The following is a 24,338-nucleotide window of genomic DNA, read 5'->3' on the forward strand; positions in this document are numbered from 1 at the left end:
ATTATATCAATCAGAAAGTTGACACATTAGCTCTTCCATTATTAGTTTGACGAATAATGACTAAATTGTAATTAAAAGGTACCATTATTGATTAAATTTATATTTTTTTTCAATTCAGGGATCAAAATAGCACAAACTCACTAATTTAGTGACTAATGGAGTAACTTACCCTATAATTAATAGTGTCTGGCTTTTAACGATTGGTGAGTTTGTGAAAAAGAAGAAAAAACACTTTTTCCTTTATTCGAAAAAGGAAATAACTTTTACTACTAAAAACAAAGGGGAATTAGTTGGACACAGAGAGTGCCTGAGTTTTAAGCAGACGAATTATATAACTCGGAAAGTGAGTGAGTGAGTCGACAAATGTGATGAAACTGGGTTAACTTTTAGGTGAAGTCGATGTTTTTTTAATGTTGTTTTTTAAGCTTTAAAATCAATATATGTCTAGGAGAAAAAAACCAGTGGGAAGCAGAAGAGAAAGGAAAGACCCAGATCTGAAAGTTCTCTCCTTTTTTTTCTGTGTTGAATTTTGAACGAGTAGGATTATACTTCATATATGTGTGTATGTATGTACTGTATACACTTAGAAATTTCAAAAAGGAAAACCCAAGTCTCTCACTCAAACTGAAACTCAACATCATTATATGATCTGACCCTTTATCCAAAATGCCGCGCCCTTTTTTCCATAAGCTTATTCTCTCCACCACCCTTCACGAAAAGAAACTGGTAAAATACTAAACCCCCATTCTTTTTTCTCTTACTCTACTCTTCTTATCGCTCTATAATCTTTGTTTTTGTTACGTTACTTAATCTGGTTTCTCATATATTGTTGTTGGCAAAAAAAAAAAAAGGTAGATAACTCCCCTTTTGAGGGGTAATTTAGCATTTGAGGAAGAACTTTTTCTGTGGGATAAAGTTTAGTCTTGGAAAATTAAAGGATGATGAAGATTAGTAACTTTTGTTATTTTTTCTTTCCCTTCCAGTTTTTGGTTTGTGGGTTTTTTCTTTCTTTCTTCTTTTGTGGTTTGAACTTTGAAGTGTGTTTTTGAGATAAGATTTGAAGGTTAAGACATGATGAAACTGTATAAAAAAAATTATAGAGACTTGAAGAAATTAGTTTAAGTTTTGATCGCTAGTGTGATATGATTTTGATCAAATAATTCTTGAAGTTTGTTTGCCTACTGGATGAACTAGGTAAAGTAAACCCAAAATCTCAAATTTCACTTAAAGTTATTTTATCAATGTTTTTTTAGATCAATTGTTCATACATGATATGCGTGTGTTACTTCATTTTAGTATATGCATGATATGAATGTGCTAGTATTTTACTTTGGAGTGTAAAGTTTGTTGCTGAACTCGATTTGCCCCAACTTTTCACTCATTTGAAATGGTGTGATAATTATTTTTTTACATATTTTCATTGGGTTATAAATGAAGAAAATTCGAATGGTGTAATTTTCATTACTTTCTGTGTATCATTTCAGCTTACCTCCCGTTATCTCGCCTGTATGTGAGTGAAAGCTTATTAGTTTTTATACTTGGACTTAATCTGGTCCGCCTGGTTTTAAGTTGGTAGTTTTTATGCATTTGCTTTGATCTTCCTGTATGCGTTGTGGGGAGTAAGGAATACACAGCTAGTCCATATAATGGTAAAATAAAGTTCTATATTTCCCGGATTTGTTGGATTTAATAGAGTACCTTAGGCCGATACACTCTTGTTTGTTTTTTCTCGAGTAAAAGAAAAACATTTGAAAGACTATCAAAATCTATTGGAACCAGAAAAGTAGAAGTGCAACAAGATCTATATAGATTAATACATATTCTAGGAAGGATCTCGTACGATATCGCTGTATTACTTAGGTATCTTTCAGATAAAGAAACAAACTTTATAGAAGGTAATTTGTACTAAATTTGAAAATTGCACGATGGTTCAAGCTGTGTTATTTATTTCAATCTTCATCATTGGTGTATATTACTTGGACAAGGAATCTTTTGACCGTCATCTATTTGTTTGGCATCTCTCTTTGTGTTATACTGCTAGCGAGTTTCGTCAAATAGGACATCGAATGACATGGCTATTTCAGTGTTTTATGAGCAAGAGAAGAAAGTTCATCTACTTCTTAATTTAATATTTCAGTGTTTTATGAGCAAGAGAAGAAAGTTCATCTACGTCTTAATTTAATATTTTCCCTTTTCTTGACGTTTGGTCATTTGAAAAAGTATATATATGGATTTCACTTTTAATTATGATTATGGTGTTATGATGCATATTTTTTCTTTGAAATGATCCAAACTTCTCATGTTGATGCTAGTATTACTTTAGGTACGAGGACGGATTAGTAGTTTTCTTCGCCCGGCATGAGGTTTAAGCTCACAATGTTATGAAAGTTCATCTGCAAATTATTCACTAAAACCATCTGAATGCCGGTTCTAGTATTCATCAGATAAATAAGCCTAACTTGATTTGGGGTGTCTGCAGAGGATCCCTGATAACTTTGTTAAGAAATTCAGGGATGAGCTTTCTGTTGCTGCCGCTCTCACTGTCCCTGACGGTCATGTTTGGCGTGTAGGCATAAAGAAAGCCAACAACAAGGTTTGGTTTCAGGAAGGTTGGCAGGAATTCCTAGAGCGTTACTACATCCGTGTTGGCTACGTTTTGGTTTTCAGATACGAAGGAAATTCTGCTTTCAGTGTCAGTGTATTTAATTTGTACAACTCGGAAATAAACTATCAGACTAACGCCCTTGTTGGTGCTCAATACAATCACGGAAAACAATATCCATTTGAACAACTTGAAGATGATGAATGCGTCTCTCCAGCACTGCAGAATTTGTTTGGTGGGTCTAAACTTAACAACTGCATAAACTGGGGTGGTGACGTTAACCTTCAAACTTCAAAGAGAGTGAATAATCAAGCTATTCGAGGTATGGCTTTTCATTTAGTGCTTTTGAACTTAAAAAGATTCTGCTGATGAAGTGAAACTGCATACTTCAGGTGCAATGCCACCTGAACAGAAAAAGCGCGGGAGGAAGCGGCAGGTTGATCCTAGTAAGTCCTCTTAGCTAAGGCTTATATGTTTTGTTTTGTTTTTAATTATTTTAAGGAGCTGCAATTTCTGATCGGTTGCCAAATGAATGTAGACATACAGGAGCCATCTGCTGGAAATGTAGATGAGGTTGATATGCGCTTTCGATCTTATGAAAGTGCTTCAGCCCGAAAGAGAACCTTGACAGCTGAAGAAAGAGAGAGAGCAATTAATGCAGCCAAAGCATTTGAGCCAACTAACCCCTTCTGCAGGGTTGTCCTGCGACCATCATATTTATACAGGGGATGTATTATGGTGAGAACTGAATATGATGTGTTGTTCATGTCTTTTCCGGCTTTCCTTAAAGTGCATTTCGACTTTTTCTCTCACAGTACTTACCATCATGCTTTGCTGAGAAACATCTAAACGGGGTTTCGGGATCCATTAAACTTCAGCTTCCTGATGGGAGACAGTGGTCAGTACGATGTCTTTATAAAGGAGGCAAGGCTAAGTTCAGTCGAGGATGGTATGAATTCACACAGGAGAATAACTTGGGAGAAGGGGATGTCTGTGTCTTTGAAGTGCTGAGAGCGAGGGAAATTGTGCTCAAAGTGACTGTATTTCGTGTAATGGAAAGCGCTGGACTAATGCATCGGTCTCACTAAAATGCCGCCGGAGTTCTAAAGTTTAAATCAACCTAGATTATAGACAACCGGAAATCTCTGAAATGACAGAACTCTGTTAAGTAACCCTTTTCTGGCTTCACTAGGGTTGTAAATAAATTTATCCAATGTAGTCAGTCCACTTTGAACCGGGTCCTTACACTTGATTTTTATGGTCTGTTTGATTGGTTTGAAATCGAATTTTTATCCTTCACTACTCGGCTTGAATTCCTCATGTTCTTTCATGCTGTATTCTTGAATTCTTCTTGTACTAAAGGGTATCATGTGTTTTTTAAATAGTTTAGTATGATTATAAGATAACGTCTGTTTATAATCTTTCTTAATCTATTGATATAGCGCGCACATTTTACGGTCGTAGTTGTTCGAACTCATAACTTATAGGGAGAACAACATTCTCTTTAATCATTGATGTCACTTGATGGGTTCAAAAGGTATCATGTTTGTCGTATTTGAAATTATTTATGTTGTATTTTAATATGGTGTCCAAATTCTTTAAAATTTAAACCCAATTGAGTCTTCCGAGTCTTCTTTGCAACTGATCTTAAGGGCATTGACTAAAAGCATTTCAACATTTTGATTCTAACTGACAATGCCACAGATATAAAGTTAGAAAATCCTGCTCGATTTTAATGTGATTGATTGTGGTTGGACCCCACAAAGAGTTGGTCCGAGAAAAAAGAGAGCAATTTTATTGCCCAACGCACAGCATAGAATATATCAAAGGAATGTAAAATTTCTTCACCGATGTCTTTTTGAGTGGACGATGGTCATACTTAAACTTACAATATTTGACCTCCAAAACTTGACTATTGATTTAATGAAAGTGACGATGAAATACAGTATAAAAATAACTTTAAATTTTAAAAATTTATTAAATTTATCTTAATTTAATGAATATTTAATATTTAAAATCATATCAATCTATTCTAATATAAAATCCTAAAATAAATTTCAAAGTCTTGGTTTTCCTAACACCTATTCTCCAACATCGTTGTCGCCCATTCGCTCAATCACCGTTGTCTCTCTACGCCGACCGCTTGGGTGTAAATGAACAGAACGGTCGATGGTTGTTCGTTAACCGTTTCATACTTTATATATCATTTGTTTATATTTGTTTATTAAGTTAAATAAACGAGTATAAATAATTTTTTATATGCATTTAATACACAATGAACACGAACAAAGACATGTTCGGTTCGTTTATGTTCACGAACAAGCTTGGTTATATTGACTTGTCTATAAGTTTGTTTATCGACTCACTTATAAGCTCATTTATCCGATTCTCCTTTTCCTTTTATCGTTTTACATTTTAAATGATGGTGAAGATAGAAACTAAACACAAGGTGGACTTTAGAGTTTAAACTATGAGGCATAAGGAGCTAAAAGACTAGTGACATAATTTCACCATATTTTAACATATAATCGAATATGTTAGAAAAAACTAAACGAACATATTTTGAAACATATGCGATTTAAAAAGTAAACAAACGAACACAAACATAACCTTATTCGTTTAAACTTAGTTCATTTACATCCTTACCGACCGCAGATCCCTCGTCGAGCCCTTACGTCGGCACTTCATTGATATTACACTAAGTTTATGAGACAGAATTCATAGCTTCACACTTCACGGGATTGTATATCTACATGCATGTACCAGATTTGCCAACATGGGCTCATGGCCTTTATCTTTTATATTTTGCTCTTCAAGAACAGGCTAGCTAGTTTAATACAAACCAGTTTTTGTTAAAAGTCATTTTCCACATCAGGATGAAACAATCCATGTGCTTAACTGAACATCCATCAGTTGCTTCAGGCCTTCAGCCATCTATCTTCTGCATTATGCTACCAATTTCTTAGAGTTTTGCTCATACCGTATAAAATTGGTGCTGTAAACGAATACAATGTTACATAAATTATTCGTATATTATTTATTTGTTAAATTAGTTAAGTAATTTTACATCAATCAAACGACTTCATTGAGGTTTGAATTTGAATATCGTGTACGTAGGGGTGTTTGTGGATATTAAATGAATATATTCACGAATATTGAATAATGAACCTGTATATACGTAATTTTTTAAATAAACAAACATGGAAAAAAATCCGAAAGCAGAAATGAATTGCTGGATTTTGTTGGAAGGAAATAATATGTTTGGCGAGGGAAATACGCGTGGAATTATAAATGCAAACATTGAACAAATCAGAAATCAGAAATATTAGCCGTTCTTTGCACCCAAATTTGGCAAAATCCAAGAAAAAACTCACCTCGCCGCATTAATTACAATTTATTTCCCTAATCTGCTCTCAAAGCAACAAAAATAACAAATCCTACATCACTAAAACAGTCAAACCATTCCTCCATTTTCTGTTTCACATTTATACACAAACACCCAAACTGAGAAGAAAGCCATGAAAATGAATCCTTTTTACTTTGTTGTTCAAAGATCATCGCATATTCTCTTCTCTTTCATCTTCCTCTGCTTTCTTTTCAGCTCCATTTCACCTTCATGTAAGTATGCACAATTTCTCTTAATGGCTCCAATCTATTATCAATTATTTTTCTCTGGTTCAGTGAGTTGATTCTTTTTGTTATTAATAAACATGCAGTTGGATATGATCCTTTGGATCCCTACGGAAACATAACACTCAAATGGGATCTTTTGACATCAGATACAGCCTCTAATTATGTTAGTTCCTTCTTCTTTTTTAATTTGGGGTTTAGGAAGAAACGATGAATGAAAAATCGCATCTTTTTTGAAGTTTGAAACAACTTTTTATGCATGTTCTGTGTTCACTGTGCTTTTTCTTTCTTTCTTTCTGAGTTGTAAAGAATGTCCATTTGTTTGTCTCTTGGCTTGTGTTTCCGGGGGCAATTGAGTCCACGAACTGTAGGCTTGTCGAACCAATTGTTGCCTACCACGTCATCCTTCTTAGGGGTATTTCCGTCTTTGTGAAGAGGAGAATGATGTTTCTCGCTGGTCAGAAACATAAGATCAGAACAAACAAAAAAACTATAACCGAAGATACCTATAGCTTATCCCTTCACGTTTGCTATAAAATTAGTAAAGATATAAACATCCAAATGGTGATACCTTGAGGATTTGGATTCGAGTAGCCGTATTTGTCTGGTGTATGTACCTTATTAATAAGATAAAAAAAATTATGAACATATATTATTTTCTAATCACTCCAAATTATTCAAAACAAATGACCATAACTTTGATCTTTAAAAATATTCAAATTCTATTATTAGTCATTGTACTCTGTTGTATAAATTAGAGTTTATGGACTAAATCTACAACTTCGGTATACTGATGAATTAAAAAGATGTTTAATTGTTGCTTAACTTGCAGGTGAGGGTATCGATGCTTAATTTCCAAAAATATCGACATATAGAGCAGCCTGGGTGGAAACTAGGGTGGGATTGGAAAGGTGATGAGGCTATTTGGAACATGCTAGGTGCCGAGGCTACCGAGCAAGGAAACTGCTCCAGGTTCAAAGGTGGCCAATTGCCTCATTGTTGTGAAAGAACCCCTTCAATTGTTGACCTTTTACCTGGTACCCCATATAACATGCAAACCACTAATTGTTGCAAAGGAGGTGTCCTATCATCCATGATCCAAGACCCCTCTAAATACGGTTCCGTCTTCGAGATGACTGTATCCTCAGCCACCAAAGCCGGCTTCAATATGCCGGAAAATTTCACCATCGGAGTTCAAGGCTATACCTGTGGGGATGCGGTTCCGGTTGCACCGAGTAAGTATAGTTTGGATGGTCGTCGGTGGACACAAGCTCTTGGTAAGTATAGTTCAAATGTTGGTCGTAGGTTGTTTTGGCCATGTTTTTTTCTCTAGGATTGAACCGAAACTCACGTTGTATGTATGTATGTTGCAGGGACATGGAATGTGACATGTATGTACTCCCAATTTCTGGCATCAACTACTCCAAAGTGCTGTGTATCGTTATCTGCATTCTACAATAGCACCATAGTTCCTTGTCCCAAGTGCAGCTGCAGCTGCCAAGGATTACCTGGAGCAAAATGTTTAAAGTAAACCCTCCTCCTTACATGCATACATACATAACAAGTTCATAGGTTCTGACGATTTCCTTTGAACAGTTCCGGTGAAACACCGTCATTGTTGCGGGAAATAAAAGATAAGAACCGAGAGCCGCCGTCTTTAGTGAGGTGCTCGGAACATATGTGTCCGATATGGATTCATTGGCACGTGAAACAAAGTTACACAAGCTATTGGAGGGTGAAGATAACCGTGCATAACCAGAATATCGTGAAGAATTATAGTGAGTGGAACTTGGTCGCATTGCACCCCAATCTGAAAAGCGTGGTACAAGTTTTCAGCTTCAACTACGAGCCACTTAGCCAGTATGAGTTTATCAGTAAGTTATCAAAGTATTTTGCTCACCTACTTCTTTGTGAATTGAAAAGATTAATGCACAAATTACCCATATATTACATGTTAAAACGAAATATAAACTACATATTGTTATACCTATAGAGACTTCCTTCTCGGAAACTGTAAAAATCCTTCCATTAGAAATCACTAACACTCTCTCAAATCAACTACAGTGTGTAAATAAGACCCTACAAAAAAAAAACCACTTACAAGCTTGAACAAGCTTCGGGTGTGAAAATTAAATAATTTGAGTAGCATATCTTAGCCTATCATCCCACAAATAGCCGTAATGACCCTATATCTAACATCACCGGACAAGATCACTATAAAAAATCCTCCTCAATTATGAGAAGAGAGAGACATCATCTTCTTATTCTTCTTCTCTCAATTATCTTACACATAAAAACATATGGGCCCACGGCCGTGGCTCTCGGCTAAACCAGAAGGGTGTGAACAAGTCATGGCTGATCCCTTTTGTTGCCATCAACACATATTAACCAAAAATATGATGTATTTGGTGCAGATGATACAGGTATGTTCTGGGGGATTAAGTTCTACAATGACATGCTGCTTCAGGAAGGTGCTGGTGGGAATGTACAAACAGAAATGTTGCTGCAGAAAGATCCAGGGATGTTCACTTTCAGGGAAGGATGGGGTTTCCCTAGAAGGATACTTTTCAATGGTGATGAATGCGTCATGCCCCCACCTGATCAGTACCCAAGGTTGCCTAACATTGGACAACATGATGCTAAATTCAGCATTGTTGCTATCTTTTTCTCTTTGTTGCTGATGATGTTATGTGCTTGAAAAATGAGAATTGTATGAGAGAGCATTGTAGGCTTTTCAGGTTCCCAATTGTACAAAACCCATTTTCTTTGCTCAGCTAAATCTTGTTACAAACTAATGAATTTGAGAACCTCCTACTCGGTTTTGGGATTCTGAGTTTGGTAATTTCAGTTAGATCGGAGAAAGATACTCTAAAAACCAATTAGGATTTGCCTTCGTATACTCATTTTGGTTAATTCAAGATGCAAGAGTAAGCTACACTCACTTAAACTCGGACATGCATATTGTTTAAGTGAGTGTAGCTTTTAAAACCATATGCAAATCCTTTGAGAAGCCATTACATGCATATGGTTTTAAAATCATATACCATTACATTTATTGCCTTCGTATACTCTAAAAATGCTTTGAGAAACCACATAAACTCAACATTCAAAATAAATACTCATCGTATAGTCTCATTATTTGTTTCAATTGACTTTAAAACCATATACATTATACCAATTGCGTTTTCGTATGCTATAACGTGACATGCATATGGTTTTAAAATCATATACCATTACATTTATTTACAAACCAATTGCACATAAACATATATAACAAAGGTTCCATAAAATGATTTACGGACATGTTGCTGCTATAAAAAAAATAGAAAACATAATTTTTATTACGTTGCTCTTCTGAGATTTGATGAAATCTCGGAGTAAACTAACTCCTAATTATCTAACCTAAGTACAAAAACACGACACGTTGAGCCTCAAACTCAATAATATCCCTAAGAAAACATATATCAAAGCGTCCGTATAGGGATGGCAAACGGGCGGGTCGGGTGCGGATACTCCCTTCCCATCCCCGTACCCACCTAATATTTTTTAATCTACCACCAGTCCACCACTCATGATTGGTAAAAAATTTCAAATCCACAACCGCCCACGTGGTTATATTCTCAAATACATCACCACACCCGCTACCCAACTGAAGACGTACCCGGCTAGACCCGCCTGACAGCTAGGGGTTTGCAAAAAAATACGATCCGACCGATCCGATCTGTCTATCCGATCCAAAAATTCGTATATCCGATCCGTTTTTCAATTTTTGGATAGTTCGGATCGGGTATCCGAAATTTTTTCCGTATTATCTGATCGGATACGGATCGATAAAAAACCATGTTCGGATTATCCGAAAACCCGAAAAAAATTTGGGCTAAATTCGAAGACCAGAGGAGGTTTTCACATAAGGCGTGGGCATAACTTATTCATCCTGAGCTATCGCATAAGAAGTCTGCAGTTAAGGCGTGGGCATGCCTTACCAGTTCGTATAACCCTAAATTAGGGTTATAAATTTACAAGGAAAAAAGAATTTAATGACAGTTGAAAAACTCTATTGAATCATTCTTATCTTTAAAAAATGATGAGGGTAATCAAAATCCCTATTTTGGTGGGATTTACTTTGGGGACACTTCCTTATCTAGAAAAGGACAATCCTTATATAGCCCGATGTTTGGATCTTTACCTTTGCATTATCCCAATCCAGAAAAAAATATCAAATCTAAGTTTTATTGGTTTTGGGCTTTTTTTCAAGATATTTTTGTTTTTCAATGCATGATTATACAAATTATAATGCATAAATTATTCATAATTTTCAAAATCAGCAGAATGTATGAATGCACTTAAATTCAGAAGAATATCAAAATCGATAATTAAATATACGTACATATAACGTATTTCTTAAAAATCAAAATCAATATACGAATACTCTTAGATTCAGCAGAATATCAAAATCAAAATAACAGAGTATTGACTATTGACATTGTGTCTTGAACAGAACTAAGAGGATTAGATTTGAAAACCGGAGTATTCACATTACGACAAATTAAAGCGGCCACAAACAATTTTGATGCAGCAAACAAGATTGGGGAAGGTGGTTTTGAATCTGTGTATAAGGTGACATATAACTCTACTACCCGCAGAAGAGACCAGAGTAAATAAGAGGAAGAAGGCGTACCTGAATGAGTTGGAGACCAGAGTTTCAAACTAAGAGAAGAAGAACTACCAGAATATCGACGCAGTAACCAACAAGCAAAGCACGAGACGGTCCGTAGGTTTGTCCCTTGAGGACTCGGGTTTGAATAATTGTATAAATAGGGTGGGTACACTATCAATAGGCTAAGAAAATTATGAATAAATATTACTTTGTAACCACCTCAAATTACTAAAAAAATGTTTTGAGAAGCCATAAACTCAAAAATAAATATTCATCATATAGTCTCTTTATTTGTTTCAATTGATTTTCTTAACGGTATAAGCTCTCTAATAAGTATATGGATAAACTATAAACAATATGATATATTATTTTTATGAGTAACTAAATATATCTAACAAAATTTAATGACATACGAGATCACTTTTTACCAACATATTTATAAATCAAAATAATTAGTATATTTGTCATATTTATACGACCTTAAAGGTGTGTTTGATTGAGGGAATGTGAGATTCTCATGGGAATAAAATCCACATTTCCCCGTTTGGTTGGTCGGGAATTTCATTCCCGGTAATCTTACATTACCAATAGTGGATTTTTTGGGGTATATTACTGGGAATGTCATTACCTCCCTTTCCTTAGGTATTATTGGATTACCGGCGTTTTGGACTAAAATGCCATATAAAAAAAATTCTTTCAAAAATATACTTCTGTCATTGAATAGTAAAAATTCTACGAAGGTTAAATTACAAATTTATCCTTAAACTATTTTAGATTTATAAAAAAAATCTATAATTAAAATTTTATATGAAGTTCAGGGGTTAAAATAAAATTTTTCCCTTTCATTAAACCTTTTTATATTTTCAATTTTATAAAAAAATTATATAAATTTTATGAATTTAAATTTTTTAAAGAAAATATATAAATATTTTTCAACTTGTTAAAAAAGCAAATATATAATAAGGACAATTTGGTCAAATATACATTCCAATAATCTTTTATTCTTTTAACCAAACACGGTAATCTTACATTCTTGCTAAACCAACCAAACACAAAATACAACATTCCCAGTAATCTTATTCCCTGATAATCTTTTATTTCCTGGTAATCTTTTATTACCACTAGTAATCTTACATTTCGTGAACCAAATGCACCCTAAAGGAAATCATCAATCTCATTTAACCATATTACATGGGAATATATCCGATATAACTAATAATTGTAGTATTTGCACAAATCAACTTACTTCAGTGATTAAATGAATAATTGTTGTTCTTTTAGGTCATGGGTTTGAACACCAGCTATGCAAAGGTGATTGAGCGGTCATTGTCAAATGAATAAAAATATTTAGAATAGATACTACTTTAAATACTTTAAAAATACACATATAAACCTCTAAATGCTTTAAAAAAATATGAAAGATGTTTTATCAATATGAAAATCTTATCTCTTTTTTCTTAAATCTAAAATTCTAATTTATCCTTGATTCCACATATAGTTAGATTAACTTCAAAAATGGGAAAAAAATCAATTTATATTGATTAAAAACTTACCTCTTTTTGGAGCAAAATTATGAAAAGATCCATTTTTCCCAAACTCAAGCTTTCCTCACATTTTGAAGAAGATGAAGGGACGAAGAGGATGATAGAATTTAATTTCATATTTTTTATATAAAATCAAATAAAATTTAGTAAATTATTAAAATCTCTGACTTTGCTTAAAAAATATAATATCTCGTGCCACTAGGCTAACTAGTTGTTGGTAAAAATAATATTATTTCTCATCACATATATATATATGGGATAAATTCACTGGGAGAAAAAGGAGTTGATCTCATACTTTAATTTTTCTTTATCCAAAGGTCCTAAAAGATTGTAAAATTAAAAGTTATGCACTATGTGTAAGTAGATCCTAACTTTTATATTTATATACATATATATATATATATATATATATATATATATATATATATATATATATATATATATATATATTAATTCTAAATTTAATATTTATTTGAGAACCATTTCCTTTATGTTTCTCATTAAATAAAAACTTTTGAGATTTTTTTATTTTGATCCCTGAACTTTTCTTTATTAACAAAAATTACTTAAATCGTCCCAAATCATAAAAAATCATACCTATCATTCAGATTTGAATCAACCATTTTCATTCTATTACCTTTTTACCCTAATTTAATCATTTATGAATTTATACCTAAAACTTTTATCTTTACAATTTAATTCTAATTCAGCAAAAATTTTCTTTTCAAAAAAGCTGCAATAACTTTGTTTTAGTCACATTGTTAATTCCTTAATATAATATTGGGCTGAAAATCAATATTTAATGATTAACCACTTTTAAGGCATTAAAACAGTAATCCATAGACTAGAGCAGTAATGCCAACGAGAGGGGAAGGGAGAAAACGAAAGGGCTGAACGGCATCACGCAACGTAATCCCTAAATTTATTATAATTATTTAAAAATTTTGATATGATTATAAGATAATATATTAAAAAAAAAGTCTATTAACAACACATTCAATTGTTTAAACTCAAACCATCGAAAGAGAATAACATTCTCTTATTAACAAATTTTATTCTTTAAAATGTTAGAGATATTTTTATTATCAAATAAGAAACAATAATTACCATAGAGAGAATAGACTTTTATTCTAACTAATAATGTAATATTTCAACTGGTTTAATATTAAAAAATCATTTATAGCTACCCAAAAAGTAAAGGCATTACAATTGGAAATCTAAGGTAAAGCCCCTCCCAAGGGTTTACCTTGTTAGATAAACCGTTTTAATTCACCAACTCACTCTGTATATCAACATAACTCCTATCTTCTATCCCAAACGTATTTTTTATATCTTTATAAAAAAAACTATTCCATGCCAATGGAGTGGAATTAAAAAAAAAAGCACCACCGAGATATCCAATAATAATCTTATAACTGAATTTGACAACTAGAAGGGTAATTTGCAGATGTGATCGTCGGTTAACGTCCTTACAGCTCAATAATGGTTGTGGGGCAAGGGGTGACCACTTGGCCAGCCTAGTTGCACTAGTACCTCTATTTCCTTTCTTTCACATATGCTTTGCTTTCAACTTGCATTATTAATCCTACCCCACAAAAGTAACTGAATTAGTCACATTGGGTCAGAGGAAGAAATGTAAATGAGCTGTCAGGGGATTTGCATTCTTGGAAGGCTAATAATGACAACAACGTAATATAATAAGTTTTAAAAAAACAAATCAAATAGAGTATTTTTTTTATAAATCCTAAATATAATCATCATCTTATCTAAAGAGAATGGGAAAGAGAATTTTAGAGGAAGGAGAAGGAGTTCCTAGTAAATCTAGAACTCATGACTTAAGAGAATATAAGAAATCAAAGATAAGAAGGTTAACCATCCGGTTAACCATCCGGTTAACACTAATTCTCGAGTTCAAAGTTCAAACCCGTGTGTGAAAACCCTTCCCTCCTTTCCCCCAAATAGTTCTGTAATTAGTAATGCTTGCGTTGATTTAAAAGAATAAAAAAATAAAAGTAATCCTGATTAGGACTATAAATGAGACGAAATAAATCGTGATCTATTCGAGATCGACTCGATCAAGGCTCGATAAATACTCAGATCGAATAGACTCGACTTGAATTTTTAACGAGCCAAAACAAACTACTTGATACTTGACTCGAAAAGCTCATGAGCAACTCAAAAATATAATATATTAAGATTTTACTTTTTTTAAAAAAAATTATTAATAATATTAACATTTATATGTTGTTGTTTTTTTTTTAAAATACAATAAGACTTTCATGTATTTAAAGTTCAGGTTCGAGTTTGAGAATTCAATCTTGTTAAGTTTAAGAATTTTTTTCATTTCAAGCTGCTCACGAGCTTCAGTTCAAGATTTTGAGTTCGCTCGCGAGTTTTCGAGTCGAGCTCAGCAATACTCGAACTCGACTCGGCTCGTTTACACCCATACTCCTGATAAATGATAATGCCAAGGGGGAAGGTGGGGAGGGAGGCTCCTTGACTGCAAACCTGAAAACCTAGACGAATTTATAAAATTATTGGGAACGAAAACAAATTATCACTGAAAAATACAAAGAAAATATCTAAAATATATGATAATTTAGAATTTTTAGGACAATTGTCCTAGCCGCTCCCTCAGTCCATCCATGCCTGCAAACGCCAAACCAACTTCAAGCATAGGGGCAAAACCATGCAAATAATTATAACCAACAGAATCCCGGAAATATGGCATAGATTTGATTAAAAGCATGGTACAATAAAAATTTTCCTGCCGTTACGCATTATACATATAATGCACATCTAAACAGCCTAAAGATCTCTGCAGTACAAGGTGGGATCCACTGGGCGGATACTCAGAATGGGGGACAAATAAAATTTCAAAATCATAATAACCACAGATGAACAGACAGGACCGGGTGGGGGGAGGGAGAAACTGCCCTTATGTTTTCCACCTCAGGTGAATCATGTGCCAGAAATCAAATTTTCTGGCAATGACTACCAGGTGCACATCAATATTTAATTGGCTGAAAGGAAAATAATAAGGGTAAGATATGATGGAAAATAACATGAAGATCAGGCAGAGGGAAGGCACCAAGACTGGATGAACTTGGCTTTTATCCCACGCAAAGGGGATGTGGAAACAACAAATTTGGTCGGCATGGCAGCGCCCATTGAAGTAGTGGCACAAAAAGCTCTGGCTAGATTAGATATTTAAATGCGGAGTGGACCAGTGAGTGTCGTGACCAGAACTGGTATCCTTCTCTTTCAGAGATAGGTTTGCAAATTGGGAATCAATATCTCTACTGCTAGAGCGTCGATGGTTTGATGATGGATGCTTTTGTTGCTGCTGCTGCTGCTGGTACAAGCCTCGTAGCCTACCAAGCTCCCTCTCCAATACTTCCTGCTCAACTGAGCAAAGTGATTGCATGATTTAGTTTTCCTTCTATAATTTTTTTAACCAAATAAAATAATTAATGTTCGTCACAGGACAGATCAATGATGGCCAATTAGGCTATTACACACATTGGCATTTTCTCCATAATAATCCATGCTTTTGAAAGACCCAATGCATTGCTAAGGGAGCTTGTCTCCCCCCAAGGAAACCAGAAAATCACTTTCCCAACCAAAAGAATAAGACAGGACCATGCACATCCTATATTTGCCTTCTTAACATGAAGGTAAAACAAGTGAAATTGGTTCGCTTGGAATCATTACATACCTTAACTCCTCCCATACACAGCACAAGAAGACATTTATATCATTTATTAGCATAACAAACTAAATCGTAGCCTCAGAGGTCATGAGTTAGACACTTACGAAATTTGATAGCATGCTCTTGGGACAAACTCTCTAAACGTTGCGAAAGAGCTTTGTTCTCCATGCTAAGAATAAGATTCTGTTGGTTGAGAAACTCAAGCTCAGCTGAAACTTTAGATCCTTCAGCCTGTTAAGTAAAAAGCTTCATTACAAGACATATACTCGCTCATAATTTCAAGCCAATTCCAAATGTAAGTACATGTTAAAAAATATTCAGTTCAGACTAAATCTTGCCTGCAAAGCTTGTACATTTCTTTCCAGCTCAGCTATGTACTGAAGTTTACGCACTCTTGAGCGTTGAGCAAACTGCCTGCAATAGATAATAACAAAGTACTGTAATCAAACATTTTCAACCAATGTGGATAACAACTAAAAAAATTTATAAAAGTTTTAAGAACCACACAGCAAAAGTAAATCAAAGTCACTAGTCACTAACAAAAAAATAGATCAACTTAAACACCAGGCACATAAAAAATGAATATAGAGGGAATGAAAGTGATATAGCATTCCATTGAGAACAAAGAAAACATAAAAAAATGTATTTATGTTATCCTTTTGTGAGTGTAATAAATTCCACTCGGAACAAAACATAAGAAATTCCAGCCAAAGAAGCCAAGGTAAAAAGCCAAGAAATACAAAACAACTAGAAGGTGAATGCAAATGCAAGAAACATCTAATCACACAATCTACAGTTCCATATCCTAGCATCATCTATAAATTCCATTGGAAATTAACTTAAAAATCCTTATCAATTGGGTCATTACAAGCAAAAAGTAATTATTAACAACATTAGCAGCATTAAGCAACTATCAATATTCCCAGAGCTCATAAACTGTAACTTTTAAAAGTTATTGATGACCGTGTGAGATTTTGCTCACTGCAAGCACAGGCAAAAAAAGCAACAACAACAACAATAGCAGGCCTTGCAACCAGAAAAACACAATATATCACTACGGTATTGCTATACCCCAAATGTGGAACAACAAAAAAAGGCTACTCACTGCTTGGCTCTTTTTGTGTCACAGTCAGACGCAGAAGACTTGGCATGAGAATTATCTTTTTTCTCAGAAAAGGCTTTTTCATCAAGAGGGCCAGATTTAGCAGAATCTTGTTTTCCATTTCCTGTTTTTGGTGCACCCTCCACTTCTCGTGCTGCACATGATCCTAAACCCTGAACAAATGTGTTTCCTCTAAGTGAAGGAAGCCCACTTGGATGAGACACAGCATTCAAAGATGAATCCCACGCCCTATTATTTTGCTTTACCAAGTTCACATCAGCATAGAAAGAGTTAAGCCGAAAATCTTTGCGATTGTGATGATCAAAGTCTTGAGATGCCCAAGAAAGTCCAGAATTCATAGTTTTATAACCATAATCATCTTGAGCTGCATAATCTAGGCTAGGAGCATCAGATACATCGATGTATGCAAAAGAGTCGCTCGATGATCGTCGATGACCTCCTCTGTGCACTGGAGTCTCTGGCTCATTAAGGAGATCATCAAGCCAAGAAGGTTGTTCCTCTATTAGAAAGCTTTCAGAGGAAGTGCGCTGGTGGTATGCACTTCCCTCTCTGGGCTTTTGAACCACTTTTGATCCAATTACATTGTTGGGGGCATTATCATTATTCGTTGAGGAGACAGTAGGAAAAGGACATTTAGGAGGAAGTAATGGATTCTTTCCAGCAAACATCAAATTTCTTATATTTGTTCCCTTGGAATTTGCCATGGCCAAGGCCAACCAGTTCCTGTACAGGGAACAGGAAAGACTGATCATGAAATAGATAATTAGGATAAGAACAAAGTCAAACAAAAAGGTATTAGCAAAAATGAGTTGTCATGCCAATTTCAGTTCAGAAACTAAGAGACAATAAGCCCTCCATTAAACAAAGGAAATCGTAAAAATAATAGAGTGTACCTTGTATCAAACATATTGCTATATAGCAGACAGTGATCTTAACATAAAAAAGTTTGTCTGGTACACAGCATTGCATAACAAGTAGACATTCTATCAAAGATTTCTTTTCCCTTTTAAAAAGAGACCACTCATGAACAATATCTTTCAACAAGACTTTACATCTTACATCAAAATCAATTTTGTCCCTAGTTCCAATGGCTATATCTTCAGATGCAAGTAAAACAAAAAAAAAAGCCAAACAAACACTACACTACTACAGTTAGAAGAAATCTTTGCTTTTGTTTTGCAGGTTGAAGATTGTAACATCACACAACACTTTTATGAAGAGCCGTATGTTGATTGTTTTAATTGAAACTGAGCATTAAAAAAGGAATAGCATAGAACTCGAAACACAGTGTAACAAAAGAATGTTTCCCAAGCTCTGTCAAATAAGAAAACCTATCTAACGAAATCATATTCATATTGTGTATGAAATATTATAACTTTTGCATATGTAGCCAAGCATGTAGTCCGAAAAGAAATAGCAGCACATTCCTCACAAACAGGAAAAAATAGATCAAGAGTTCATGACATTCCTCATAACAAAATCTAAGTAATCTAATTCATTAACTTAAACGAGACACTTCAAGTTCATTCAACAAAACAGGGAAAATGCAAAGCAAAATCTGTTAAAATTAACAGATTAAATTAACTTATAACAATGATTTTGGCATTATTTTTAGTGCCTCTACATAAACAGGAAAAAAAACAAAGTTAAAAAGCTTAATTGAATTTTTTACTAAATAATAAAAAATATGAACAAACAGCTACTAAGCTAAAAAAAAGCATAGAATACTTAAAACTGTGACTTCTGATTGTTTTCCACATTTCCTCAGCAACCAAAAGGCAGACTAAAAAATCTAAGACACGTGAAAGCCAAAATGCAGCTCATGAACCTTTTTTTTTTAAAAAAAATCTTAAGCATTGAAGATTAGGTAATCTATATTCAGTATAAAAAGGAAATGTTACACAACGTGTGAGACAAATAAATATACTAGAAGATTCAAAAACAGATTGAAAATACAAACAAACGGAAAATTTATCTTTCTGAAGTTGTAATTTATAAATATATACAAATTTTAAAGCTTACTTTTGAAATCGAAGAATTAAGATCTCGAAATGCAAATCTTCAATGATTCAAGATCGGAATCTAAGAATTCCTAGGGTTTGCCTTTTTCGCCCTTTTCTCTTGAGGTTTTTCTGTTCTCTGGTTACGCACCTTCTGCCCTGCTCTCTCTCTCTCTTTCTATTTATATTTCTTTCTCTGCGTTGAAAGCTGGAAGTGGGAATCACGAATCAATCAGGGACTGGATTGAATAATAGTAATAAAAATTGAGAAAAAACAAAAGTTGAATTACGTTTTTCTTTTTCACTTTTTAACTCCCCAACAAATCGCCAATTTCTATTTTGATTATTTTAATATATTTTAGCCCACTTTAATCCTCAAAATATGATTAAAATAAAAAAAAATCAAAACAAAGAAGAATAAAAAATAAACTTGAAAGCAAACAATTATAATATAGTTATAAAAGAATTTAAACAATAAATGAGAGGTGAAAACATTAATAAAAAAAGAAAATAAAAAAGAGTAAAGTACACAAATGATCCTGAGACTATAAGTTGTTTCCTTGTTGGCTATTAAAGTTACGAAATGACCCTTTGTTTATAGTACATTATTTTGTTGAGTCACACGACTATAAAAAGATACAAAATAGTCAGCTAACTATTCATATTTTCAATCTTGTCATTTTGTTAAAAATTTGATGGCGGTTTGAGTTAGACGTTAACATGTTAACTGTGATATGATAAAATCGGATCTCAAAATCTCAAATGACTATCATATCTCAGTCAACAGATTAACTTCTAGTTCATATTGTCATCAGTTTTTTAATGAAAAAGACGAGTTTAGATTATATAAATAATTGGGTGACCATTTTATAACTTTTAATAGTCGGAAGATTCAATAAAACAATATCCTATAATCAGGGAACTATTTTATACTTTTAATAATAGAAAGAATCAACAAAATAATGCCTACATATCATTTGTGTATTTTACCCTACAAAAGATTTTGGACTGTTTCTTAGTATGGGCCACCTACCATTACTAGTCCATTTCTGGCATCGTCCCCTATGCCTTTTGTTTCTTTTATTGATATTTCCATAAAAACATACTATATATTTAAAAATAAAACTTTTCTATTGCAGCAAGTTGCAAAAAGCCTGCATGTTTCATTCATATAATAAGATAGGAAGGGATCTGGCTTTTTCAATAAATTTTATATTTCTCTTACTTTTCTTTTCCATATATTATTCAACACTATTTTTAGTTATATATATATATATATAATTTTTTAACCATTATCCTCTGCCCACATGTTATTTATATAACCTTTTTTTATTTTTTATTGTTAGTTAATAAAGAAGATTTTTTAACTTTACAAGTAGAGTTATAAAACTGCATGTTTCTAGAATTAATAAAAATAAAAAAGACACTTGATTTTTTTTAATATATTAGTTTTAAAATCCATTTTGAGATATTTATTAGTAATATTTTCATTATAATTTAAAAACATTTAAAGGACTAAATGTTTATTGATGTCATGGATAGATATTTTACTTAATCTAGAAACATTTTTGGATGATTTAATTTGGTTTATTACATGAGGAATTAAGAATATTAATATATTGTATAATTATAAAACAAAAACTATCAAGTTTTATTGGTGAAAAACTATCAAGTTTTATTGGGGAAAAACTTTCAAATAATTGAAATTTGTATTTATCTTTTATAATCATTCATTGAAAATTGTTTGATTTTTATGTTTACAAAATCAATTATATCAAAATTGTTTTAAATATTATAGTCATTTATAATATAATCTTTTATAATTTTTTTAAATATAATATTGTTTTCCATAATTATGAATAATATGTTTTATTTTTTTAATAATATGAGGTGATTATAAGGTAATTTGTTTATAATTTTTCTTGCTCATTTTATAACGCACATATACCATGTAAGCGTAGCAGTTAAACGCTAGACGATGTTTATTTAGATCTAAATTGAACAAATTAAAAATGACACTAAATCACTACCTAAGACGACATTTTAAAAACAAAAACTATAAAAACACTTTAGAAAAAATTAATATATTGAAACTACAAAAACTATAAAATTAGGATTTTTCGTATCAAAGCTTATAACTTGAAATAAAAAAAAAATTATTGATTGTTTACAGTAATTTTTTATGTAAAATATATATTAAATATATTTTTAATAATAAATATTGACCTCGATATGTATCAAGGCCTTATCATCTTGATCGCAATTAATCCGTAGAAAAAAAATTAATGATTTTATATTTTTATGAATAAGTCATTGATGGCATGGTTATGAGATAATCGGCGTGAACGGTGTAATTTGGATTGAAAAAAATTATTCTCTGTGATTTATTGGAACCTTTAGAAGCAGTGAAACCTCTCGATTTTTAATGATTCCATCAAGTATGAAAGTATTGTTGCGCGGAGTAGGACTCTTTAGAGAGTTATTAGCTAACCGTGCCTCCAAGCAACATGCTCCCCTTGTAGGATTGATTTCTGCACGATGAGAGAGACCTCCCAAGAGGATTAAAGCTAACGTAGACGTAAATGTGAGGTGCAATGACATGACGGAAGCTGCGGGAGTGTTCTTCGATGTAACCAAGGGAATTGGTTATTTGGTTCCTCTAAAAATATAGGTAATTGTCCGATATTGTTTGCAGAAATTTGGACCTTCCATGATATGTTTGTGAATGCATGGAGATTGAGGTACAGTAAGATAATGGTTGAAACTGACAACGCCGAGGTATTTAAATTACTATTTTCGGCACTAAGAATAGAATTGAAGAACCCACTCGTAGACTCGGTAAGGACGATTCTAAAGTTATAGTGGGATGTGCGGATATTGCTAATTGGGAGGAAAGCTAATTCGATAGGCTTGCAAGATTGGATCGGAGGCGCTCCATTGGCAAAAGAATTTTTACTAAACCGTCTCCTGAAGTGACTGCCATTGTCTCTCTAGAGACTACTGAAATTTGAGGAGTCTTGAGTTCTGTAGTTTCAGTTTTAGTGAGAGAAAAAAAGGCAATTATACAGATGTAATATAACAGAATGTGCAGGCATTGGACAAAGGATTACTGACATAGGAAATAAGATAGATGTGATATTGTTTGGCCTTGAATTCCTGAAGTTATAGCTGATTCGAAGTTCATGCTCCAATCGGTCCACTTCCTCTCTAGTCTCTACTCTTCGGTGCAACTCTAAAACCCCAGATAGCAGAAGAGCATCCTTGTAAAAAACCTCAAATTGCCACTCTCTGTCAGCCTCGTGCTCACAAAAGTGGCTTCTTCCGATTTTCCCTTGTCGCAGTCTGCCTGAATTTAATCAAGTTTGTTATTGTTTGCGATGCCAGTGTCAAACAAGTTTTGAACAGCCTCGCCTCGGAAATCACTAGTAGTGTTCCTTTTAAATCAACTGATGGAGATCATACTACTTTTGCTTGGTCGTGTTTTATTAAATCGTGGTGTCAAGTACGAAATACTGTATGTTTTGACCTGAGGATAGGAATCTATTGTGTGAGGGGATTGAACTTGACCTCAATGATCAACTGAATGCTAATCTCAGGGAAATGCTGCTAGAATCTAATTTTGGGTTTGATATATGATTTTATTTGTTTGCTAATTATAATTAATTTAGTGTTTATAGATTTATTATGCATGTCACTGTAAAAAGTATATTTTATAGAATGAATAATAAGGTGGATACGACCAATGTGGGCCGGGTAAAAAGTTATTTGGGTAAACAAACATATCAGGTTCTCGTATAATATTGAAGATAGAATGAAATTATTGAATGAAACTCATTTGATGAACAGGAGCATTGAGAACGTAGTCATCTTGTGCGGGGATCATCTCTATCGAATGGATTATATGGACTTTCTACAGATTTTAGTTTCTTTTGCTTGACTTGGGTCATTTTTTTACCTTTTAGCATAGCTAAAAGCTTCAATAGCTTACTGCAATGCATAACAGAGTCATGTCGACAATAATGCTGATATTACGATTTCATGCGTGACCATGGGAAACAGGTTTCCGATCTTCTTCTCTTATTGTAGTTTTCTCAAGTTGTATATGTACCTTATTTAACTGGTCCCCATTAGTAAGAGTTTCATGGTTTACCATTGTGATGAAATTATCTCATGGGGTATATTTTTGCCGAAGCTTCTTTGGGTAAGGCTTTCTGTATCACAACTTCGTATGAACAAATCCTAAAATCATCTAAGAAGCTGAACATAGATAATTAATCACTTTCCAGCCGTGCATCTGATTATGGACTGGTGACGATAGATGGAAGGGGCCGTATTGTCCAGTTTTCTGAAAAGCCAAAGGGTGCTGACTTGAAAGCAATGGTAAGTAGTAGAAGTCGTGCGTAGTCTCGATGTCCAGTTAGCTTCGAATTTTCTCTGCGTTTCTGAATTTTAGCTACAAACATTGAGATGTTGTTCTATTTACTTGCTTTCTACTTATGTAACCGACGATTATTTTCTCAACCGATACCACTTTTCCTTTATAATTCTCTGCAGCAAACAGATACCACTCTTCTAGGGTTGTCTCCCCAAGAAGCCTTGAAATCTCCTTACATAGCATCAATGGAAGTCTATATATTTAAGACAGAAGTTTTATTAAAGCTTCTGAGATGGAGATTTCCTGCTTCCAATGACTTCGGGTCCGAAATCATCCCTGCTGCAGTTGAGGAACATGATGTCCAGGTAAGAGCTATAGAAATGGAAATTCCATTTGTCTATGACGTTTCTCCATCTTTGCTAAAACGAGGGACGAGTTCATATACCAGTGAGGCTTCAAACCGAGCACTGAATCTTACCGGAAAAGAAGCAGGCCTTTCCAAGTGTCATTTATTGACTCGGATGTTATGTCAAATATAAGAATTATTTCATTCATTGTTCGAATAAGATTTAACCTCTGTTAATCTTCTCGGCCTGTATGCAGGTTCCTAAGTCCGAGTGTTATGATCCAAAGACACCTTTCTATCCATCTCCTCGACACTTACCACCAACAAAAATCGATAAATGCAGGGTATG

The 24,338-nt window shown here is 33.6% G+C and overlaps 3 protein-coding genes and 1 pseudogene across 4 annotated transcripts; 3 read left to right on the forward strand and 1 right to left on the reverse strand.

Annotated features, from left to right (window-relative positions):
- Positions 1-268: 268 nt before the first annotated feature.
- Positions 269-3,915, forward strand: LOC120134756 (B3 domain-containing transcription factor VRN1-like). Of its 2 annotated transcripts, none has more exons than XM_039151189.1 (5): positions 269-726; positions 2,480-2,924; positions 2,977-3,048; positions 3,141-3,340; positions 3,418-3,915. In XM_039151189.1, the coding sequence occupies exons 1-5, from the start codon at positions 667-669 to the stop codon at positions 3,688-3,690; spliced, it is 1,050 nt and encodes a 349-aa protein (XP_039007120.1). In that variant the 5' UTR covers positions 269-666; the 3' UTR covers positions 3,691-3,915. The 2 variants fall into 2 exon arrangements, with proteins under 2 accessions (XP_039007120.1, XP_039007122.1); XM_039151191.1 differs by having other exon boundaries at positions 2,995-3,048.
- A 2,202-nt stretch (positions 3,916-6,117) lies between these two features.
- On the forward strand, positions 6,118-8,985 carry LOC120134043 (COBRA-like protein 6). The gene is made up of 6 exons (XM_039150522.1): positions 6,118-6,220; positions 6,319-6,398; positions 7,065-7,509; positions 7,606-7,759; positions 7,829-8,106; positions 8,647-8,985. The coding sequence occupies exons 1-6, from the start codon at positions 6,121-6,123 to the stop codon at positions 8,928-8,930; spliced, it is 1,341 nt and encodes a 446-aa protein (XP_039006453.1). The 5' UTR covers positions 6,118-6,120; the 3' UTR covers positions 8,931-8,985.
- Positions 8,986-15,103: 6,118 nt separating this feature from the next.
- On the reverse strand, positions 15,104-19,475 carry LOC120133944 (annotated as a pseudogene).
- A 2,392-nt stretch (positions 19,476-21,867) lies between these two features.
- LOC120133898 (glucose-1-phosphate adenylyltransferase large subunit 1-like) lies at positions 21,868-24,254 on the forward strand. Its single transcript, XM_039150395.1, has 6 exons — positions 21,868-21,913; positions 21,964-22,046; positions 23,272-23,327; positions 23,555-23,648; positions 23,823-24,147; positions 24,247-24,254. Exons 1-6 carry the CDS (start codon positions 21,868-21,870, stop codon positions 24,252-24,254), a joined length of 612 nt encoding a protein of 203 aa, XP_039006326.1.
- The last annotated feature ends 84 nt before the right edge of the window (positions 24,255-24,338 follow it).

The sequence above is a fragment of the Hibiscus syriacus genome, unplaced genomic scaffold, assembly GCF_006381635.1.
Source record: "Hibiscus syriacus cultivar Baekdansim isolate YM2019G1 unplaced genomic scaffold, ASM638163v2 tig00110597_pilon, whole genome shotgun sequence".
Taxonomy (NCBI): domain Eukaryota; kingdom Viridiplantae; phylum Streptophyta; class Magnoliopsida; order Malvales; family Malvaceae; genus Hibiscus; species Hibiscus syriacus.

What these genes read in the sequence shown, in the direction of transcription:
- LOC120134756 (XM_039151189.1), top strand. Translation starts at nt 667, where the DNA reads ATGCCGCGCCCTTTTTTCCATAAGCTTATTCTCTCCACCACCCTTCAC. An exon ending in GAATAATCAAGCTATTCGAG is followed by an intron (nt 2,925 to 2,976) that starts GTATGGCTTTTC and finishes CTGCTGATGAAG; the next exon opens with TGAAACTGCATACTTCAGGT. An exon ending in GAAGCGGCAGGTTGATCCTA is followed by an intron (nt 3,049 to 3,140) that starts GTAAGTCCTCTT and finishes AAATGAATGTAG; the next exon opens with ACATACAGGAGCCATCTGCT.
- LOC120133898 (XM_039150395.1), top strand. Translation starts at nt 21,868, where the DNA reads ATGACGGAAGCTGCGGGAGTGTTCTTCGATGTAACCAAGGGAATTG. An exon ending in CGATGTAACCAAGGGAATTG is followed by an intron (nt 21,914 to 21,963) that starts GTTATTTGGTTC and finishes TATTGTTTGCAG; the next exon opens with AAATTTGGACCTTCCATGAT. An exon ending in GTGCTGACTTGAAAGCAATG is followed by an intron (nt 23,649 to 23,822) that starts GTAAGTAGTAGA and finishes AATTCTCTGCAG; the next exon opens with CAAACAGATACCACTCTTCT.
- LOC120134043 (XM_039150522.1), top strand. Translation starts at nt 6,121, where the DNA reads ATGAAAATGAATCCTTTTTACTTTGTTGTTCAAAGATCATCGCATATT. An exon ending in CCTGGAGCAAAATGTTTAAA is followed by an intron (nt 7,760 to 7,828) that starts GTAAACCCTCCT and finishes TCCTTTGAACAG; the next exon opens with TTCCGGTGAAACACCGTCAT. An exon ending in TAGCCAGTATGAGTTTATCA is followed by an intron (nt 8,107 to 8,646) that starts GTAAGTTATCAA and finishes TATTTGGTGCAG; the next exon opens with ATGATACAGGTATGTTCTGG.